Source organism: Crassostrea angulata, chromosome 6 (assembly GCF_025612915.1).
Source record: "Crassostrea angulata isolate pt1a10 chromosome 6, ASM2561291v2, whole genome shotgun sequence".
Taxonomy (NCBI): Eukaryota; Metazoa; Mollusca; class Bivalvia; order Ostreida; family Ostreidae; genus Magallana; species Magallana angulata.
In genome coordinates, this window is record NC_069116.1 from 52,131,887 (window position 1) to 52,154,661 (window position 22,775).

The 22,775-nt window shown below is 32.8% G+C and overlaps 1 protein-coding gene and 2 pseudogenes across 1 annotated transcript; all 3 read right to left on the minus strand.

Moving 5' to 3' along the window:
* Nucleotides 1-370: 370 nt before the first annotated feature.
* Nucleotides 371-4,115, minus strand: LOC128189154 (uncharacterized). The gene is made up of 2 exons (XM_052860642.1): nt 3,970-4,115; nt 371-3,162 (listed from the first exon to the last, which is right to left on the minus strand). The coding sequence occupies exon 2, from the start codon at nt 3,127-3,129 to the stop codon at nt 430-432; it is 2,700 nt and encodes an 899-aa protein (XP_052716602.1). The 5' UTR covers nt 3,130-3,162; nt 3,970-4,115; the 3' UTR covers nt 371-429.
* Nucleotides 4,116-10,344: 6,229 nt separating this feature from the next.
* Nucleotides 10,345-11,667, minus strand: LOC128186982 (uncharacterized; annotated as a pseudogene).
* Nucleotides 11,668-11,835: 168 nt separating this feature from the next.
* On the minus strand, nt 11,836-21,661 carry LOC128186983 (uncharacterized; annotated as a pseudogene).
* Between the last annotated feature and the right edge of the window lie 1,114 nt (nt 21,662-22,775).

Here is a 22,775-nt window from a genome sequence, read left to right on the forward strand (position 1 = left end):
TTGAATAAATTACATGAATGAAAGTTTGTACATGGACCCAAAAGGATGATGATAGTGATATTGCTACGCTTAGTTGATGTTCATTTTAGTGAAGTCACTTAATTTGTTCATGCCGTCAGGGCGGAATGACTTCAGTCTATGCATCCAAAATTTTTCTTTATTTTTTCTATCCGCATCTGTCCAGTCTGGGTTGTGATCAATAACCAAAACCATCATGTCCTCCCATTTGTGACCATCTAAGTTAAAATGTTCCCTATATATATATATATATATATATATATATATATATATATATATATATATATATATATATATATATATATATATATATACATAGCATTCACGGATTGATTGGATAAATAAAATGTTTTTGTTGTCATACAACCAATCATAAACCTATCAGAATTGTTAATAACAAATATTCCCTCTTTACATCTCTGATACTTTCTTTAGCACATCAGAAAGCAGATCCCCTTGCAGACGTTGGCTTCTTTCAGAATTGAAATTTTCATCCAAATCACATGAAAGGATTACTTCTTTACATACTAGTTCATCTTGATCTACTCCTTCTTTCCTGATTTTGAGAGTTTTTGTTTGGTGCATTACTAACGCTATTTTCAGTGCTTGATCTATGAATTCATCCTTAGTAACAACAACTTCACTTTGTTCATGCTGAATTATTAATATACATCGGGATTTACGCATTTCTTCGATCAGATAATCAATTCTTTGACGAAATGGAAGGCAATCGTTATCGTTGATGGCATATTTCAACTGCACAAATGATTCTAATGTAGCCTTGACAAAGTTGAGGTAGCGACAATTATCGTTACTACAGCTATGCAAAACGAAGATATCGAGTGTATTATTATCGTCTTTTTCTTTCAATGTCGACATAATTTGTTTTTCATTCAAAGTCAATGGTATATATTGCTCCTCTCTGCAGGTTGATTCATTTTGCTCCTCTTTCGAAGCCAGTATATTTTGTTCCTTTTCGGAAGTCGATATACTTTGTTCCTCTTTGGAAGCTGGTACACATGTCTTTCCTCTGGAAGTTGATACCCTTTGTTCTTCTTTGGAAGCAAATGCATTTTGTTCTTCTTTGGAAGCTGATACATTTTGTTTCTCTTTGTAGGCTGGAACATATTGCTTATCTCTGGAAGTCGATATTGTTTGTTCTTCTTTGGGAGCCATTGCATTTTGTTCCTCTTTGGAAGCCGATAAATTTTGTTCCTCTTTGGAGGCTAGTACATATTGCTTACCTCTGGAAGTCGACACATGTTGCTCCTCTTTGGAAGCCGATATAATATGTTGAAAAAATGTAGCTGTGTATGCGTTTAGAAATCTAATCTTTGCCATTTCTAAATCACGCTTCATCAATGAATCCTTGGCTCCATCTAAGCATGTATTCACAAACATTAATTTATAGGAAGTATCCCACTCAATTTCGCCTTTAAGTAATGCCAGCGTACATATGGCATTATTGAAATCTCCAACCTTTATGTAGCTTTGTGCAAGTTCTTTTACTGTTGTTGAATTGCATTCCATATCGGCTATCTCTCTGTGAAATTTGATAGACTCTTCATCATAACCTAGCAATTTGTGTAATGTTGCAAGCTCTTTGGACGTACTGAAAGATTTCTCTTCATTTTGCAGTAGCTCTTTAAGAATTAAAAAACACTGGCTTGTTGTTTTTAGCAATGGTATAGCCAAAATGAACCCCGATGTTATAGTAAGGGCGTTCCACAAGGATTTTTTGGCGTCGTATTTTAGTTCTTTCTTCCTCTTGGGGTCAGTTTCTTTTAATATTAAATCTAGTTTGCAGATTGCTTGTTGTTCATATGCATTGATTAAAGTCATGGGAAATTTGGATGGTTTTCCACAATTGTTGAATGTGATGAAAGAAAAACTTCTAAAAGCATCGTCCGGTTTGTCTAGCATTCGGTATATTAACCCCAAATCATACCTTGCAACGTCAAACCCTTGGCACATTTCAATTGCCTTTTGAAGGTGTTGCACTGCTTGCAACAGCAACGGATTGTCTTTCGAAACACGCACTGATCTTGGCGATTTTCTGTAGGAAATGAAATGAAGTTTAGGGTCAGTAGCATTTGACTTTGATTTAATTTCTGTCTTTTCTAAATCAAGAGACGCTGCGGCCTCCGGTATGCTAGACATAGACAAATCTAATTCTGCCGATATCTGAAGAGTCAGAGCCAAATGGTGTCTTGCAAAAGTCGTGTCTCTCAACTGTATAGCTTTCTTTAACATTGATTCCGATTCTTTTACCTCTTTTATGTATCTGAGATATACTCCATATTCCTGTAGGACGAAATAATCATCGGGACACAACTTCATTGCTTTCTCGAAACATCGCTTTCGATCTATTTTCATCGTTTCTTCCTCATCTGTGTGAATGATTTCAAACAAATTCTTTACGTTACATGTATGTAAGGTTCTGCTAATCTCACACCATGATCTTGCTTTTATACGACAATATTCTTCAGTGGGAAATTTCAAAATTTCATAGAATAGACGGGCGGCTTCTTCATTTTTTTCTTCGGGTCTATAATTTTCTGCCGTTGTCACCTGAAAAAAATGCGACTGTCTGCGTAAAGTTAATGCAAGGCGAAATTCCCAAAGTATATTCCTCTCTGGTGCTATACCTTCTATGGCTCTCTGGAAGAGCTGCACTGCTTTTTCGTGGTGTTGTGGACCCAATCGGGAATAACAATACCCAATCTCTGCAGTCGCTCCAAACTGTAACCTTTTGTGTTTAATGTTATTGTGGATTTCTTCTAAAAGTTCCTTTGATCGGTAATGCTCTTCAAGCTCCATATTGAATATTACTTTATTGCAGTGAGTAACCAAATTTGGTTCTGTTTCTAGCTCTGCGGCACGCTTTGATGCAGCAAATGCTTCTTCTCTGTCATTTAATCTCCAATGAAGATAAGAAATAAAATTATTGACAAAAATCTTTTCTTCGTTAACGTCAAATCCCTCGTCTAAATCTTGTTGTAGCACTTGACGTTTTTCCTTCATCTTTTGTTTGCTTTGCAGTACATCGTCTATCACAAACAATGACCATTGCCTGGCTTCCAACATATTTATTTTAACTTCTTCATCCATCGTAATACCCAAGCTGACAAAGCAAATGTAGATCTGGCGGAAGAAAGAATAATCTTATCAACATGAAGCTATTTATGATTATACTGAATGATTACTAATAAAGAAAGATTCCCTGATGCTCTAAAACATATTTCCGTTTATATGTGATCTTTAATAATATCTTACTTTGGTCGATGAACATAACAACACCAACCGTTTTTCTTATTATTTAAAAACTAATAGCTATTAGATTCTGCAGAAGACGTTAACTTAAAAAAACTAAACCCATTTGTGCATGTCCCCTGATCATGCTTCAAAACAAATTCATTCAAAATACGATATGATTTGTACAGTATTGTCGTATAGTAAGTTCTGTTATTCTATTAATTAACAGTTTAAATGAATTTTTTGTCATTGTTGTCCTTATGTCATTCTTTAAGCATTCGCAGGGTAATATTTGGAAGCCTGCCCAGATCAGAGAGTTCCAAATAACATGATAAACCTTTTTGATAAGCGTATTGCGGCTTTTAAAAATTCTAATTCATGGTCTCTCTCCAAAAAATGTCTGTTTGTTTATTTATTTATTTATGTTACAAAATTGCTATTAACAGGCTTTCGTACCCCCTCCCCCCTCCCAAACAAATGTCATCAAGACAGATAGCCCAAACTACTTAACGGTATCGAGTTATGCAGGAGCACCTGTCACATGTTTGAAAGTAATCCCTTTTGGAAGGAGAATAACTTCAGAATATACCGTATGAAATCGTTGATTTTTAATACACGTCAGATCATTATTTTCTATTTATTAGCAGCAGCAAAATAATTACATCAAACATTAAGCTGACACTCTAATATACCTACCTTAATGTAAGGCTAATCAAGTCGTTTAAATGCCACAAATGTATGCACACAAAATTAAAGACAAAATGATAGTGTTGGTTCTTTCAAAACTTTTATCGATTAGCACTATAGACTACGTACTTCTTCCTTCTATGTATTAAGTATGGCGTAATAATCCGATCAGCTGATAAAAACTGAATATCAATACTGAGGCAATAAAGTTTCCTAGCTCCCCATTGAACAGCGGAATTTTTCGCCCTCGACGGGAGTTTTTTTTTTTATGAGATGAAAATCAACATATAAGATTTACATTTTGCACTTTATAAGAATACGCGGTCCTTCGAAGTTTCATTTTTGTCATTTTGGAGTGGGTTACTTTTGATAGGGCTGGTGTAATGACCCCCGTAGAATATTGAGAAGGTGTTGTTTTTATGTAGAAAAATGACCCACACTGCTGTAAAATACTTGGATTACATCGTAGAAATTATGTCCTCATGTTCATTTTTCTCCGTGTGGGTTGTAGAAAAATTTCTCTGTAGAATATTGACTATAATATCTTATTACAAATTCTATGTCGACTGGTTTTATTATGTGCAATATTGATTGCTATGGGTAGATACAGGGACGGGGGTTGGAGAATAACATTATCTACGTGATATTTCGTATTATCTTGTCCGAAGAACCAGCTTAGTATGATTTTCTGATCACCACCTATTACTGCCTATCTTCATTATTTCAGTCTGTGTTTAAATTTTTCAAATGAAAAAAGAAAACATACAATCAGAATTATAGTACTCTGAATATAAAAAGTAATATACTACCCTTCATCTTGGCAACTAAAGAAAAAGACGTACCTTAGATAACATAACAACTGATGGTTAATTTGAACATGTTTATCATGGATAAGTTAACAAGGCATGAATTTAGAACATTTATAAAAGACTGTGGGAGTTGGGGGGACGATTGATAATAAAACATATGTTCATATTGTCAAACAATGACTAAATAGAAATGGTCTCAGGTTCGTAAACGATTCGTCAACTATAGTTTACATCTGTATGCTATATTTAATGCATGTAAACTGAAGTTTACGAATGCTGATTTAAGTTTATCTTTCTGCAAATAACGTTAACAATGGCTTTTGTTGAGAAATAAAGATTCACACCTATTTGAATTTTAATTTCCATTCGTTAACTATAATTAAGAGTTGTTAATCATAGTTTAACAATCGTGAATCTAGATTTGTCACCGTCGCATATGGTTGTTTTCAGTGTTTATTATGGTTTAACACTTCTGAAACACAGATGATCATGTTCATTTAAATATGGTTTACACATGTTAAATATAGATAAACATTGTTAACTATAGTTTTGTCCTTAAACTATAGCATACAACCGTTATACCTAGGGTATCTTCTGTGAACTCCATTTTTGTGGACTTGGCGTAACAGACCAACCAACGTCCGAGGTTTCTAACCCCGTCAAACTCTGCCTTTGCAGTCAAGGATTCATGTAGAACGGACCGGATCAGAAACCCTTGTTTTGAGAAGATTCACATTGTGTACAGAAACTCAGGAAGTAAGGTCTCAGTATTGTATTATATTTAACAGTTCGTTACAGAGGTGATGAATGAAAGTTTAAATGAGACTTAATGCATTTGAGAGTTAAATAGCATTCAACGGTATTTGATGCACAGTCGCTGTATGACCCTGTTCTGTTATATTCAATCTGCTATCAGTCTGAGAGCAATTTAACTTCTTTCAAACTAAATCCTCCATTTACAAAACACTATATTGATCAGAGAGTTGTTGCTCATGTGAGCGATCTGTCCCTGGACATCTTGTTGTAATCTTTGATGATGATTGGGAATCTACAAAAGTAGAAGTCATGCAGGACATCCTTGAAAACAAATGTGTTCAGGCTCCTATGTTTCAGAAGAAGCTGCGTACCTCGAAACAATCTACGATTTTTGTGGAGGCAACATTCAACGAAGAATGGGGATCAGGACTCGATCGCCAAGATACCCTGAACACTAAACCCGAACACTGGCCTGGGTATAACAAAATCGGTCAACTTCTAAAAAAAGATCGCAAAAAAAGTCAGGAAAAGAAAACTTAGTGATAGCGTTAACCGCAAACTAAAACACTCGAATCGGGACCAATCAAAGCAGCTCAACATCGTCCAGATGTTAAAGCAACTGAGAACAGCTTCAGACAGTGACGTGTCCGGCTGCAACCCAGACTCTGATAGCAGTTCCGATGAAGGGAAAAAGTATGTTTGTGATTGTTATCGGTATGTGAATTAAGAACTCTCTTATTCATAACACAATTATATTACGAAATGGCATAATTCTAATTTTTTGATTTAAATATTACTGGGGGGGGGGGTTGTCTGCAATGATGCAAAATGTCAATATAACTTATGTCAATGTACGAGGTTTAAACACTTATGAAAAAAGAAACACATTTTTTACATGGGTTAATCAAAGTAAAATTTATGTTTTATTATTACAAGAAACACATTTTATAGAAAACTTTTAAGAAAATATGATATACTAACTGGAATGGTAAATCGATGCACGTTTTTTCAGACTCCACTTACAGAAGAGTCGTCTCTATACTTTTTAGAAAAGAACTAGATGTTCAAATACTTAATACAAATAAATCAGAAGACGCACGAAAGGTTTTAGTAAATGTAAAATTAAATGACGAGATACTAAGTTTTGTAAACATTTATGCACCAAATAGTGATAATGCCAAAATACCATTTTTAAGAGACTCAAAACTTTCATCAGATGCAATATACCACAAAAAAGTAAAGTATTTTAATGTGGAGATTTCAACTGTTGCATGGAAAAGAACAATGATAAATCTTCAAAACGTTTGTTAGACATTTTAAATCAGCTTGATTTTAAAGATCTGTCGCATTTTAAAAATCCGCATAAAGATGGACGCACGTGGTAGGATTCCGAGAATACCCCCAAAAGCAGAATTGATCATATCTTTGCTAAAAATATTAACCTAAACCAGATAAAAACTTTTGTTGTAAGGCACGTACCGGGAACGCATAATAATAACACAAGAATGGGTGACCATATATATTTAAAAATATGTGCCAATTTCATACATTAGAACAAGGCTCAGGCTACTGGAAATTAAATATCTCTCACTTAGAAAAAGAAGATTATAAAGAAGGTATTAATTCTTTAAAAACAATCTAATTCTGATATTTTAGAAGAAAAGTCACAATTTTATGAAAATCTGAATCAAACTAAAAAGACGAAAAAATATGTGATTATTTAGAAGATTTTAACTGTCCAAAACTAAAGGAGAATGAAAAAGATATAGTAGATTCTAGACCTACACTCTCAGAATGCGAAGAAGCTATATAAAACAATCTCCTGGGTTAGATGGATTACCAAGTGAGTTTAGACGAGTTTATACGAGAACTGTCATTCTCACAACGTTTAGCATTAAATACTGTTCTTTCCAAAAAAGGAGATAATAAAAATCTAAAGAATTACAGACCTCTTAGTTTGACAAACAATGACTACAAAATTATTGCGTTTATATTAGCAAGAAGGCAACAAAAAGTTATTAATAATTTAATCGGCAGCGAACAGACTGCATACATCAAAGGTCGTTTTATTGGCGCCAATGCAAGAAATATTTTTAGATATTTACGAGTATTGCATGGCGAATGATAAAGACGGATTATTATTGTTTTTAGATTTCGAAAAAGCATTTGATTCGGTAGAATGGAACTTTTTATTTAAAGTGCTTAAAAAATTTGATTTTGGAAATCATTTCATTTCATGGGTAAAAATTTCTGTTTATAAAGAAATGCTGTGTTGTTTTAATGAATGTAAAAGGTTCATTCATATATCTGAACTTTCAAATGTAACATTTGCACAACAACCACTTTGGAATAATACTCTGTTCGAACATAAGGGGAAATCATTATTTTTTTAAAAACTGGGTAATGAGTAAAATTTTGTTTGTTAAAGATTTATTCAACAAAAATGGTGAATTCAAAACACTACAAGAACTTTCAAATGATCTAAAGAAGAAAAATAATTGGTTGTGTGAATACAATATTTTTAAGAAAGTAATTTAGAAAAAAGTGAGCGTTTTGATATGAAGTGTTTTTTTTATACTGAAATACTGAAAATACTGAAAAGATATGTTTATAATTTTCAAAAGGGAGTATTTGATATATTCGATAAGAGATGGAAATTGTTATATGTAAACTAGCTTCATAAAAAATTTAAACCACCTCGCTACCAACCTGCATTTAACAATTTATTTAATATTGGTAGAGAAAATTGGAAAGATATTTATGAAAGAAAGGTTAAGAACATGTATGACAAAAGACTTAGTGAATTTAATTATAAGTTGTTAAATAATATTTTGAATTGTAATTCCTTTCAATACAAATGTAAATCAAGGTCTTATGCAAAATGTGAATTCTGTCCGTGAGAAAAGGAGGACATTAAGCACCTTTTATTTGATTGTCTATCTGTACAAATATTGTGACAAAAATTGAATAGTATTTTGAATTTTGATGTATGCTTGAAACACAGCATTATAGGATTCTATTTAGAAAAAAATTCAAAAACAGTATTTTTAAATACAATTATATCATATGTATCATATGTGATTTATACATATAAAATAACATGAAGAATGAAAGAAAATTTTCAATCATGTAACACTTTTGATTTTTTTTCAAAAGGTCTCTCTCTAAAGAAATGGACTTGATGTTGAATTTTTCAAAAACAAATATATAGAGAGGTAAAATATCAGAACTTATTCGATTGTTATAATCTGTTTATTAGTTAAGATTTAACTGCTTGTCCTGACCCGGGGCAATCAGATATTGTAAAGGGTTGCATATTTCTGAATAAGATATATGATAAAAAAAAATTATTAAAGCTGTGACCTTCGGACATATACTGGGGCTCTAAGAGGGGTTCCAAGTTTAACATAGAAATATAATTGGAAAGTGTCTAAAAATTTTCTTCTCGAGAACTACAATTCTAGAGCTTGTGAGATAATCATGCAAGGATCCTCAAACAGTGAAGATTCTAAATTGTTAAAGCCAACCGTAAACCCCATACAATTACTAGGGCTCCAGAAAGAGGTCCAAACTTTAAAATAGAAATAGCATATGCTATGAAATAGAATGTTACAAGGAACTGTTGTTCAGGTGAGCGATGTGGCCCATGGGCCTCTTGTTTAAAATGAAATATATGATTACATCACATACATATTGTACATTCATCAATAAATTTTTTGATATGTTACAACTAATTATAGTTATCTTTCAACTACACACAAAGCATGACCCTATATACATCGTTGATAAAATATATCAAATTTTGCATTTAAACTTTCAATTATCACAGAATGAATAGCTTCTATCTAAGGGAAACAGGGGGTTGCTGTGTACAAATATTTGTCAATGATTTTTTTTTTTGCTTTTTTAACACATTTACGTTAAGATGTCCAAAACAACATATATATCATTTTCATGACTACTTTCTTACCATGCAAGGAATATATTTTTGATAGGAATTATTACCTTTTTCTGGTATTATGAATTTTTTTTAACAATTTCAATTTTCTGCAATACTAGTAATTATTTTTTTTTATGGAATTTATATACAAATCATATTCATTAATTTTGAGAACGAAAACAAATTTCAAAAATTGTTTACAACTTTGGCTCTTTTACATTGTAATATCACAATTTTATCAATATATTGCTGAAATCAGCGGTTCAAATTTTAAAGTTTCTGATTCTAAATTTGAACAAAATTTGATGGCACATTAAGAATTGTGTATGAATTTTTTTAACAACCTTAGCATGTGCTTTATAACTTATAAAATTTTCATGGTAAATTTCTTGGCTTTTGAGAGATATACTACAATAGGAATCACCTTACTCCTTATATTGGAATTATGACCTTTTGTGACAAATTCTGTTTGGAACCATAAAAATTAATGCGTTATTTCGATTTATCAATCAACATGAACGGATCATTATCAGAATGTATATCCAATTATATCAATCGCTTATGATTTTGTACATTTACATCTCTAAACTTAAAATTGTTAAATTTCCATCAGCTCATGTTGTGACAATGACTACTTTACAGTAGAGCCGTTATACATGGAAAAAGATCTATCAAATCCTTATGACGTCATAATGAATAAACGACATCATAGCATCATACATTCAAATCAATTATGACGTCAGAATAGAGTTAGCACATCAGCGCATCGTTGCAATGATAGTCACGTGATATATGCCCTGTTCCCTCTTAAATTTTAGATTTGGGCCTGGTTTCAATTATCACAGACTGAATAGCTTCTCTTTAAAATTTTCGATTGTTTTAAATTGTTTTCTCTCTAAAAATCTGCGACATTTGGATCGGCATCTTTGAGAATAGTTTCCCTCGCAACAAAAGTTGGCTGCTATCATTGTGGACTATGTCACGGCAATCGCCCGGCAGCACTACTTCTTTACACCCTGGGACTTCTGGTGGTACCCCTTCTGTCCTTATTTGGAGAATTTTCGCTCGATGTTCCAACGACGCCGTTTCCAACACTAAACCTATAAATTCATCCCCATTAGCATGATCATTGTTATTTTCGTGAAGAATCATACAAATACAGTGGGATTCGAGCATTGCTTTTTTCAGGTAATCCATTCGTCGATGACCTGGAAGACAATCTTTGTAATTTACGACATATTTTGACTGAACAAATAACTCTAACGCAGACATAACATATTTTTGGCAACAACAACCATCATCACAACAGTTGTTTAAAACGAGAATGTCCAGCGGACTTTCATCGTCCTCCTCTTTGGTCACAGACACATTTAGATGAGAAAAAATTTGACTGTAAGCCGTAAGAAATCTTATTTTTGCCTCTTCTAAATCAAATTTCTTCAACGAATCAATTGCTCCCTTTATGCACGTATCTACATAAAATGATTTGTCGAAAATGTCAAGATCCTTTGCGTACTGGAGTAGCGACGAAGTGCGAATAGCATTCTCAAAGTCTTCGGCCTTAATATATTTTTGTGCAAGTTTTTTAATGGTTGCTGAATCATTGCGTTCCACATCAACGATTTGTTGATAAAATTTTATGGCTTCTTCGTCATAGTCCATTAGTTCGTGTAGTTTCGCAAGCTCTTTGATCGTTTCAGAAGAGTTGTCTCCCTTTTGCAGTAATGTTTTGATCGTTGGAAAGCACTGGTTTGTTGTTTTTAACAATGGTATTGCTCCAATAACCCTAGATATTACAGAAAGAGCCCTCCACATACATTTCTTTGCATCAAATTCTAGGTCTACCTTTTTCTTGGGGTTAGTTTCCTTAGAATTTTAATCAAGTTTACAAATTGATTGTTGTTCGTATGCGTTAATTAAAGTCATTGGGTACTGAGACGGCTTTCCACAATTGTTTGATGTAATTAAAGAAAAACACTTCAGCGCTTCATCTGGTTTGTCTAGCATCCGGTATAATAACCCTAATTCATGTCTTGCAAGGTCAAATCCTTGACACATTTTAATAGCTCTTTGAAGGTGCTCCGCTCCCTGTTTCAACTTTGGATTATCCGGAGAAACACACACAAATCGTGGGGATTTCCTTTTGGAAATGAAATCTTTTACATCTGACTGATATTTGGAAACCGAGTTTTGATGGGACATCAAATGTTGATTTTTTGTTGTGTGATCTTTTTCTCGAAGGCATTTAAAGGGAACTTTTGAGACATTTTCAAACTTTGTCAAGGAAAAGTTTCCATTTATATCGGTGTTTGCTTTAGTACTTGCTGTAGTATCAAGTTTATTCAATTGCAAATTATAGCCACGCTTCCTTCAAGAACCAGTAGATATGGATCCTGTCTTGTCTGAATCGAAAGACAACGAGGCTAGGGCTTCCGGCATAGCCTTCGGCATACTAGACATACGACTGGCACGTGGGTCAAGCTTTGATTGCCGCATCTCATCACGAGAAAAAGATTTATGTAAAATTCTTCTGAATATTGGCTTTGGAGTGGTTGTTTCCACTATTTTTTTAAGAGTCAGTGCTAAATGATGTCTTGCAAAAGTCGTGTCTCTCAACTCTATAGATCTCTCTAACATTTCTTTGGATTTTTCTAGCTCTCGTATATACCTGAGATATCTTCCATACCCCCGTAAGACGAAATATTCATCGGGGCACAACTTCATTGCTTCCTGAAAACATCGGTTATCGTCTATTTTCTCCGTTTCTTCCTTATCTGTGTGTATGATTTCAAACAAATAAGGTGTTGCTCATCTATACCCATGATCTTGCTTTTATACGACAATATTCGTCAGTGGGAAATTTCAAAATCTCATATAAAAGACGGGCAGCTTCTTTGTTTTTCTCTTCATGTCTATACTTTTGTGCCGTTGTCATTTGAAAGATATGAGATTGTCTGCGTAAAGTTAATGCAAGGCGAAACTCCCAAAGTATATTCCTCTCTGGTGCCATACCTTCTATGGCTCTCTGGAAGAACTGCACTGCTTTTTCATGGCGTTGTGGACCCAGTCGAGAATAATAATAACCAATTTCTGCAGTAGCTCGAAACTGTAGCCTTTTGTGGTTAATGTTGTTGTGGATTTCTTCTAAAAGTTCCTTCGAAGGGTAATGCTGTTCAAATTCAATATTGAATAATACTTTATTGCAACGAATAATGAAACTTGGCTCTTTCTCTAGTTCTTTAGCAAGTTTTGAGGCAGCAAATGCCTTATCTCTGTTACCTAACCTCCAATGCAGATAGGAAATAAAATTATAGACAAAAATCTTCTCTTCGTTTACGCCAAAACCCTCGTCTAAATCTTCCTGTAGCTGTTGAAGTTTTTCCTTCATTTTTACTTTGCTGAGCATTACATCGTCCATTACAAATGATGACCACTGTCTGGCTTTATCCATCATCTTTTCTTCTGCTTCTTCATCCATTGTCTAGATTTTGTCAGGTCGCCTCTTATATATCTGAAAAGACAATGTGATGTTTTTAATTTAAACTAGATCATATCCCGGGAAAGTGCAGGAATTAAGACTTTTAACAATAATATGATACAATTTTAATATGTTAAACCATATTTTGGTTTTTGGGTTTTGTTTTTGTTTTTTGTTTTTGTTTTTTTTGTTCATTGTTACATACTGTGTCGGATTTTTGTCTCAACTGTTTTTTAAATCTTAACCTATTTTTTATATTTAAAATTTAAAAAAAAACCAACTGTACAGCTGGATATATAGAGGAGCGGACAGGGGTAAAAATTTAAACTGAAATGTATGTAAAATATATGTACGTGGCCTTAATTCTTTTTGTTGCAGGATTGAGAAAACTTTTTATTTCAGTGAGTTGGTATTGAGTTCATTGTATCTCTAAATTTTGTTCTTTCGGTCAAATAACCTTATAATTTTAATACAATACAATTATAAAAAAAAAAATTAAAAAATCGCTAGTGTAGGCATATGTATTTGTTTATTTTAAACAAAAGTTGTCAGATCCAAAGTACAAAATTATATCTACCCAACGGTTTACTCGCCCTATTCTTTTCGCTATGACGTTAATTAGTTAACCCGCGTCCTTGGTTGGTTACCACGTTCTGGAAAGTTCTATTTCATTCTCTCACCAGGGGGTCGTGCTTGGTAAGCGTTCTATCCATCCAAATTAAATTCGCGCATTCAAGAAACGAATTGGCTTATTTTATTTGTTTAACATTCGTCAAGTCTTAACTTCTATATATACTCGAAATAAGTTGCCAGAAATATATTTGTTCTTATCATTAAATATCATTTCATTTCAAGTATATGTTTTGATGCAAACTACCGCTGATATGGATCCGCCAAAGCATGTCCACCACCTTACTCTCATTTTTGCTATTTTGGGCTTGTTTATCGAAAATGAAAGTAGGTTTTTGATTAATTTCACAATAATTACATTACAGTTTAAATTCAATTATAGCTTACGGATATCATCTTACACGTGTTGAAATACAAAAGGTGTAAGCAAATTCTTTGGTGCAGGCGTTTTGTAGTTTATTTGCAAAATGTCTTGATTTCGATTTTAAAAATACTTCGGGAGACAATAAATACGTTAAACAATATACCTAACGATGTTCAAGTGTACATATATATTTTTTTTAAAAGATAAACATACATGTATTTCATTTTCAGAGGAAGGTATTATTTTATGATTACAATATCAAAGTAACAAATACAAGGAAGAAGGAAGGTTTATGAATTCTGTTATTTGTTCTATAAAGAAGTACGGCAGGTCAGATGCGGTCTTAAAAGTGCATTTGTTAAATCAGAGTTGAAGTATTTTAAGAGGTTTGATATTGCATGATTACTCGTAACTTCTGTACATGTAATGAGGGATGTAAACGACAGTTGGTCATGTGTTTCTTATTGTTATTTTTTTTTAAGATGAAAGAGATTGTATCATTATTAATAAAGTTTTGAATTTTATATGTCCAGTAAATCAGGTGATGTAATTGTCATAATACATGTAGCGTGTGTACGTACAATTCAAAAAGGAGTTTATACTTCATATACCGGAAATAGTAAAAGTGTAGCACGCCCTTTTCTTGAAATTGATTTAGTAAGTAATGAGTGCTAAAATAAAAAAAAATTCTTGGTGTTTTCAAGTTGGTGATGTAATTTAATTTATTTGAATCATGTATAATTATAACGCAAAAACACAAGTGAAGACAAAATATTACCAAGTTTCATCCGCTGGATATCATGGTATACTATGATCAAATATTATTACATATCCTTTGATAAATGCATATCATTTGATATTACATGTATATCATTCTCCTCTGGATCATATTACTATCATATATTCAGTCACAACAACGTACGTTTACTGCAATATCGTATGAAGTATGACCATGCCAGTTGCTACTTAAAAATGCATTGTAATTCCAAAAACAGGAAGTATCTTTAACGGAAGATTAATTCTAAGCATTTTTTTTCCTGTTATTTTGCTTTGTTTTTTGGGTTTTTTTTTTTAGATATTTTCTTATAGTCATAGAAATCGAATATTGTGAACTTCATGTATGTTATATAACCATAAATAGTTATGCGAACCGTGCAATATCGAATGAAACAGGGCCAAATTGTCCTCAACCATTTCCCTAAGGCACCACAATGTTTGAACCTTTACAGTGAAAAAAGCCCAAAATGCCCATTTCCTCTTAGGGACTACTCGGTAAATTCAAAACATCATACTTCATACTTTAGGAAATAGTTAAGTAAAGCCTTAGTCACAACTGGTCGCACGTTCTTTTACGGGTGGTCTACGGGCGGATTTTAATAAAAATCTTGCAAGACAGGCAATGCATCTTACGATTTTGGAAGGACGTACGCTTGCCGTAAGCACGCACGGTGGCTGTTGGACAAGCACAACAATCGAAACGGTTTCCTTGCGAGATCTGAAAACGTACGTTGCACTTGCACATCAATCAAAGAACCCGTAAAATAATCAAAGCTTCCATTAATCCCCCTCTAAAAACAAAATCCAAACAAACAAATACGTTCTTGTTTAGAAAACGGAAAAAGGTGGAAGGTCTAAGAAGAAAAGTAGGACAAGAATGAACTTGATATTGAAGTAGATTGGAGAGAAAAGGTAAAAGATTTCCCAATCACTTCGACTCGCAAGTGTGCTAAGAAAGCTTCTTAACATTTTCGGAGTAAGGAGAAGACATATTATATCAACGCACAGAACGATATTTTTAGCTAGAACCATCTTCACAAAACTCCAACACATCCTACCTGAGGAAGTTGTTGAAGGTCTTGTTGCAAAATCTGGGCACACAGTTTTTAATGAAACTCTCAGATAGCTATAGTGCTAGTTATTTTCGTGAGCGTTAAATCTTAATATCAGAAAATAATCTGTAGGCTTTGATTTTTAAAATGATTGAAGTGTAAATGGTGTCACTCTTTAATATTAACATTTGTAAAAGCAAAGTACGCTGTAATTCGTTGTGGAATTTTACTTTCAATTAAACGTTTCGTCAAAGGTTTTTTTTTCACACATATTGTAAAGTTCGAGAAATAGTTAACAAAACTGTAACAGCATTCACAGATATAACATTGTCCAGGAAAGTTATCATTTGATAATTAATTTGCTGAAATTAGATTTTTGCGCAGAAATTCTTCAAGATTTCAGAGAATTTTTTATCTTTAGTGGTAGTAGATACGAAAGATGACTTATGTGTTCAAAACCCTCATTATTTGTGTCCTCTATGTTATCTAGTCTTTTCATGAAAGCAGCAATTACAGAATAATACTGTAGATTCCTTATTTTACGCAAGTACTTCATTCCGCGTCTAACTATTTCTCATCGAGTCGCAAGAATATTAAATCGCGAACGCCGAGTTTTTATCATTTTTCATTTTGGTTTACATGCGTCCGAAATATAAGGGCGAGGTTTTAAAATTCGAGAGATGTGATTCTCGCGATTTTACGCGAATATTAATTCCTCCCTTTTAATTAGGAATTTACAGTAGTCTTCTTTTTCTTTGAGTTCTTTTGGCGTTTCAATATTACTGTAGATATATTTTAGCACTTGTTTAAAGAAAAAGAAGTTCTTTATTTAATGTTAAAAATATTAATTGTCCGCGCAGCTATTTTGGGGCACAGAAAGGTACGGTTTACGTTCAAGTGACCTACGACGTGAATGTTGTTACTGTCGTTTGCAAGGCAAACGCACGTTTGTTGCACGATAATTGTAAGACACAAGTACGGTTCCTACTGTCAATGCACGTTGCAAGTGATAGCCCGTCTCCAAACAAAACTGTACGTGGCACCTGCGACTAGCACGCCAAACGTCCGTTTGTCTTACGTTGCCCTTTCAATCACTTCAAAAACGATTTTTCATGCTACGATCAGCCACGGGAGCCACGACTGGCAAAACTGGTAGCACATGCACGTTCATCAAGCACGTACGGCGAGTTGTGACTAAGACTTTAAAGAATTCAAAGGACCTAAATATCTTTTTGTGATCAGGAACTTCTAGGCATATAAAACGTTTTAAAGAATAGGGGCTTACGGCAGCTAGAAAGAGTAAGTGGGTTGGAGGTATGCACTCCGTACTTTATAAACTACTAGAATACAACATGAAACTTTATATTCAGGGCCTGATGTAAGTGGAAATGTGTTTGCGTGGGAGAAAGATGGCCTTTTAATCATTTTTCCCTCTTCAAAAATGCAAGTATAAGAAAAGACAACTTAAAAATATATAATTACATAAAGTTGTTCAACTAAGCTGTAGTGTATTTAAAAACTACAACGAATTGTGTCTCCAACAGAATAATTGTATAAAGTGTACATATATGTAAATCTGTACAATTTTATCTAAAGGTATACATGTATGTGGAATATTTTTTCATGCTAAGAAATATTTGATTGATTTATTTATTTAAATATGTTATATAAGGATAGATCTTCACAATAGATTACGCAGTTTATATCAATCGGGTTAAAAAAGATATAGAAATTGAAAAAAAAATATAATTACTGTGGAGTCCATAATAAGTACAACATTTAAATAACCCCAGCCTTAAATCGGTCACGTGATACCAATCTCAGTCTATCACAACAACAATGGCGACGACGAGTAAGATAGGTGTACCGTTAAAATTGACAAGTTTGGCAAAGAAAGAAAAAAGACACAGACTGACAACGATAGGAACAATGGGAAGATTGTCATCCCAGACCATGTAGATTGATGCATTAGGTATTTAAGCCGAATTAAACTTACGTTTCCTCATGAAGTTGTAGGGGTTTTGCTAGTCAGGTTCGTATGTGCTCCATGTGTTTCATGTTTTTACTTTATAAATATAAACCACAAGTGGATTTTCGTTTAGAGGAATTTTTTAATAAAGAATAAATAAACACTCTCGGGACATGCATCCCTTAGGAAGAGGGTGTATTCAGTCAATTTACCGTGTCGTTGATGCTATAATAGTGTTTCATCTTTATTACACATAATTAGCAATTTATATCGTTCTACATTAATGCATAACGAAATAATAATGCTTCGGATAATCTTCTGAAATAAGAATTATATAATTTAAGACATTAAAATCGTGATTCTAATTTGTAAACAAACTGTTCTTCCATCGTGTTTTCAATACTAGGTTTTCCCGCACTCATGCGCAGTTATGTTACAAATGGCAGATCACTTTATATATTCATCAGACGTATAGCAAAGTTTAGAGACAAATAACTAAAGAAAGATAATGTTTTACGGGCCTAGAGTTTGTGAAACATCTAATTATAAGAAGCATGATGTATATTTTTACTCAAACTCATGTAAAGATTTTTTACTCCAAATAGCCACATATACCTTTAAGCAGTCATATTATGAACGACCATTGTCAAATGTCAAATTGTCAATTGAGGGCTATAATACGTACGTTCCTCATCCATCAGACGTCTAAAGATGCAGACTCCGGAATTTAACTTTAAAAGATTAATTATCAATTGCAAACCAAATCAAAGTATTAACTATATGAATTTTGACTATTAAAAATCGTTCCCAATTCAATTTATAGAGCGATTCAATTAAAAAAGAAATCAGATTACCTAAGTTTTACAACAGTAAATATAATATTTGTAAGAAAAATTATCTATGCATTGCATTTTTTCATCGATTCACTAAAAATTTCGAATCAACCGTTGACCTTTTTCCGTATACTAGCTCCTTTGCAGCAATAAATATCTACTTTAAGAGATAAAAAATGGCATTTAAAAGGACAAACTGTAAACCATCATTTATTTGCGCACGAGAACTTTTTGCAAGGTTAGCAACAGCTTCATTGTCGATTTCTCGCCGCGGATATGTATTTGCCACATTGTTCTTATACAGAAATCGGTTTGGATAAAGCTTTATCGCGAAATAAGTCGCCGAGACCAGTTCATATAAAGTAAATCGCGAAATAAAGTTGTCGCGAATAATTTGTTGGTTTATAGTATCTGGCTCATCCTTGTTATGGCATAGTTTCGAAATGAACAATTCTAAAAATATAAATATACTTTGAATTACTTTACCCTCAAAGCCCCTTATTGTTTTCTTTCACAATATCACACATCTAACACTATAGTATACTTGTAAGGTTGAGGTGTCAACTACATGACTGTTTATATTAATAGTGTTACTGAAACCAGCAACTCCAACTTAAGGTACCTCACTCCTCTAGGTGGTTGTATTAAGAATTTCTGAAGAAGTATATCATACAATCAGTAGGCAAGACATGCTTAAAAGTTACAAAGTAAAAGGGGGAATAAGTACCCATCCATCTGAATATAGTGCGTTCAATTTGACCCTTTTTGCACTAAAGATTCAGTTGCCAATGTATTTACATTTAAACCAAACAGTATATTTACATTTAATATTGTTCTTAATTATGCGCAATGATCAAGTTGAATGTGGTGATTATGAAAGAAACTATATACAGCCACATGATTTTTCCATGACCCTTTTGCACTTAAAAAACATTTTTAACTCTAACAATTTAATTTGAAATAAAATATTTCAGAAAATCATACTTTTTATAGTGCAATTTGTCCAGACATGCTCCCATTATGTAAATGAAAAAATACACGTGGGGTAAAAAATGTCAGTTTCTAGATATAATGACTCAAAGATAAAATTCTTGCCTTTGGTTAAATATCTTATAGACTTATTCGTTATATTTTCACGGTTTGACGATGAAAGTTAACCAAATTCTTTAACACTGATTTTTAGATGTGAAACAAAATATACAAAATATGTTTCAAACATAGCAAAAGTTGAAAGTTTGCGACCATATTTTTTTTTTTCAAAATGTTTAGTTAAGGATGTTGTTTACTCAGGGTTTGAGTTTTCAAATTTGGATTGTTATAAAGTTCAATGTCATGAGTAAAATTTATTCTTAACACAAAAAGTATTTATGAAATGAATAATCATTGACATAACGTTCAATATTTCAACTATATTATGGAAAAAGACTCAAACAAACATAGACTTTTAGCCAAACAGAAAAAATTTAAACTACATTTTGCAGATTTTGTTTTCCGCTAAAACATTTTTGGCAGTACTCTAATATTAAAAGTCAAGGTTTTATATTTTAGTCGATATAATTTTGCATATTATCTGTTGGTTTTACCTCATTTATTCATTAAAATAATCGTATAGCATCTTTCAATGATATTTCAAGAATGCATATGGAGAAATCACGTACACTTTATTCATGAGGTAAACGCCACGTGACACTGTTCTCATTAATATTCATGTCTTCAAACTGTCTCCCTTACGAATGAAAATTACATACCTTTTATGTATGAAATTTGTGTGATTACGTCAAAACTTTCATTTTTAAATGAGAACATGTGTTAGGGGCAATGCATAGATTATCTGTGTATGTTTTTGTCACCACAATCAGTGATTCCCACTTCAAATTCACTTTGAATGCCTTTCTATCAAACCATTTTACTAAAAATAGGACTATACCGGCTTAAATGAGTAAATAAATCAGTAAAAGCTAAAAATATCAGCCTGAAACAGAATAAAATTATAAACTGAAACATTTCATTCAATTTATAACAATAATTCTTAAATAGAAATATGCAATATGCCTAATGATTCAACATAAAGCCTAAATGCCTTGTTGCAAGTCCGATAGCTTACTGAGAAAGTCTTGAAAATGCTAAATTTAAAGTAAAAGGGAACCGACACTACTTTTTTAATTTGAGTCAAGATTTCTGACACAACTAGTTTGTAATGTAAACTTTTTAAATATATGAGGAACTATTTTATCTATGAATGGCAAGTATTTTAAAAATAATTCCAAAATCCCTTCATGACGCCTTTCATCACTAAAACACACTTTATTCCTACAACGTCCCGCTTCGATTTTTCAGGTTCAAAAGGAACCGCAATCTCAATATCTAATGTAAACAAAACAAGTACATTCCAATCCCGGATAAAGTAAATGACAAAACCAAATGAGGAGAAAATATTTCCGCAATACTTATTATTTTAAATTTGTAATTTTCTCATTCCTTTCTATATATTCTATTGTATTGAAAATAGCCATTGTGGTACATGTAACAATATGGCTGCTATGCAAATTAGTAAAATGTACACCATTTCTCCATATGGCAAGATTTTTACATGTAATCATTCTTCTCTAAAATGAAATCTTCCGCACAAAAATATGGTTCCCGTCAAAACTTATATGTTTCTTAATTTTTGATTGATTTTTCGTTACAAATCCTTAGCAGTAATGAAAAATAATCTTTATTTACTTATCTTTATGTATAATTGTGATAATTTTAAAGAACAAAATAATGTGCGTAGTGAACATCAAAACAAGACGAGTGAAAAATCTAAGATATTTAATAATACACTAGCATTTAAGGTCAACTGGGGTACAGTTTCAACATTTTGTATATTACATTTATATTCTCGTTGATTTAATTCGATATGTGTCCCATAAAACGTTATCTTGCAGTAAGTTAATTAAGCACTTCCCTGAACTTATCTAATTTTGTTTCATATCATGCAAGTTATACTTTACCTTGCAGTTGCTGCTTCCTATGTCACTCACATTGATTGTCAGTACAATGTACACATAAAATTTAGATGCATTAAAATCAATACGTTATCAATGTTCTCGGAATTTTGAACTTAACTTCTTCTTTCACTATAAACTTTATTTTACGGCAGACCATAAGGGATATATGAACAATAACAATTAATTCTTTCTTTTATGATCCATGCGTAATATGAAGTTGGCGACATTGCAGAAAAAATACATAACCCGCTAACGTGGGATAGGTAATGTTTTTTCTGCAATAATCGCTACCTTCATAACCTGCATGAAACATCAAAGAATACAGTTTAGTTTATATTTACATCTTTCTTTTAACAAATTGATATATCAATTGTAAAAAGTAAGTAAAATACACTAATTAGTTTTTAATGTACATCAGTACGTTAGCTAAAATAAACAGCCAAATCTTTTTCTACTGGTATTTGAGTCTGACATCATCATGATTATTTCGTGCAGTCCGTGATTCTTTTTAAGTCCCTGTAGGTTTTGACCACTCGATAAACGGGGCGTGTAGATTTCAGTAAAGTTTGTTTTTCTTTCAGTTTAAATCGTTGTAAATTTCAACCTGTAGATTAACGATGCATGTAAATTACAGGGAAATAAAAGAATCATACTAGGTAGATGAAAATAATTTATAGCTTTATTATTCGAGTGATTGATAGAGGAAGAAGCTTATTCAATCCAGGCTTTCACATCAGAAGTCGGGTTTTTTAGTAAGTGAGCTATTCTGATCACATGTTGTCTGTCGTCCGTCCGTCTGTCCGTAAACTTTTCGCCCAATTGGAGACATTGAAATTCGCCCAGTCATAAATTCCCCTATTGACATTGAGGGAGAACGGAACAAAAAGGAATATGGCAAAAAAGTGATATGTACACCGATGGCCCTTCCAAAAGTCTTTGGAACACCTTTCTAAAAGGCGTTAAATACGTCTGGTTTTTTTTCTCTTCTTGCAGACACTTGTGCTGACATGAACATTTCATTTCAGAAATATTTAAGGTTTTTTTTATCATTATTATACTTTATTTTACTTTAACAACAATACCCATTTACAAATGCCAGATATGCCGGGCATTAGGAAAGCTAGCATCATTATAAATATTTAAAGTTATCATGCAATTTTATTCCATGATTTACAGAAACACACAATTTACAACACATACACATTGTTAGCTAT

Bases quoted from the DNA above. Each gene is read 5' to 3' on its own strand.
- LOC128189154 (XM_052860642.1), bottom strand. From the start codon at position 3,129: ATGGATGAAGAAGTTAAAATAAATATGTTGGAAGCCAGGCAATGGTCA.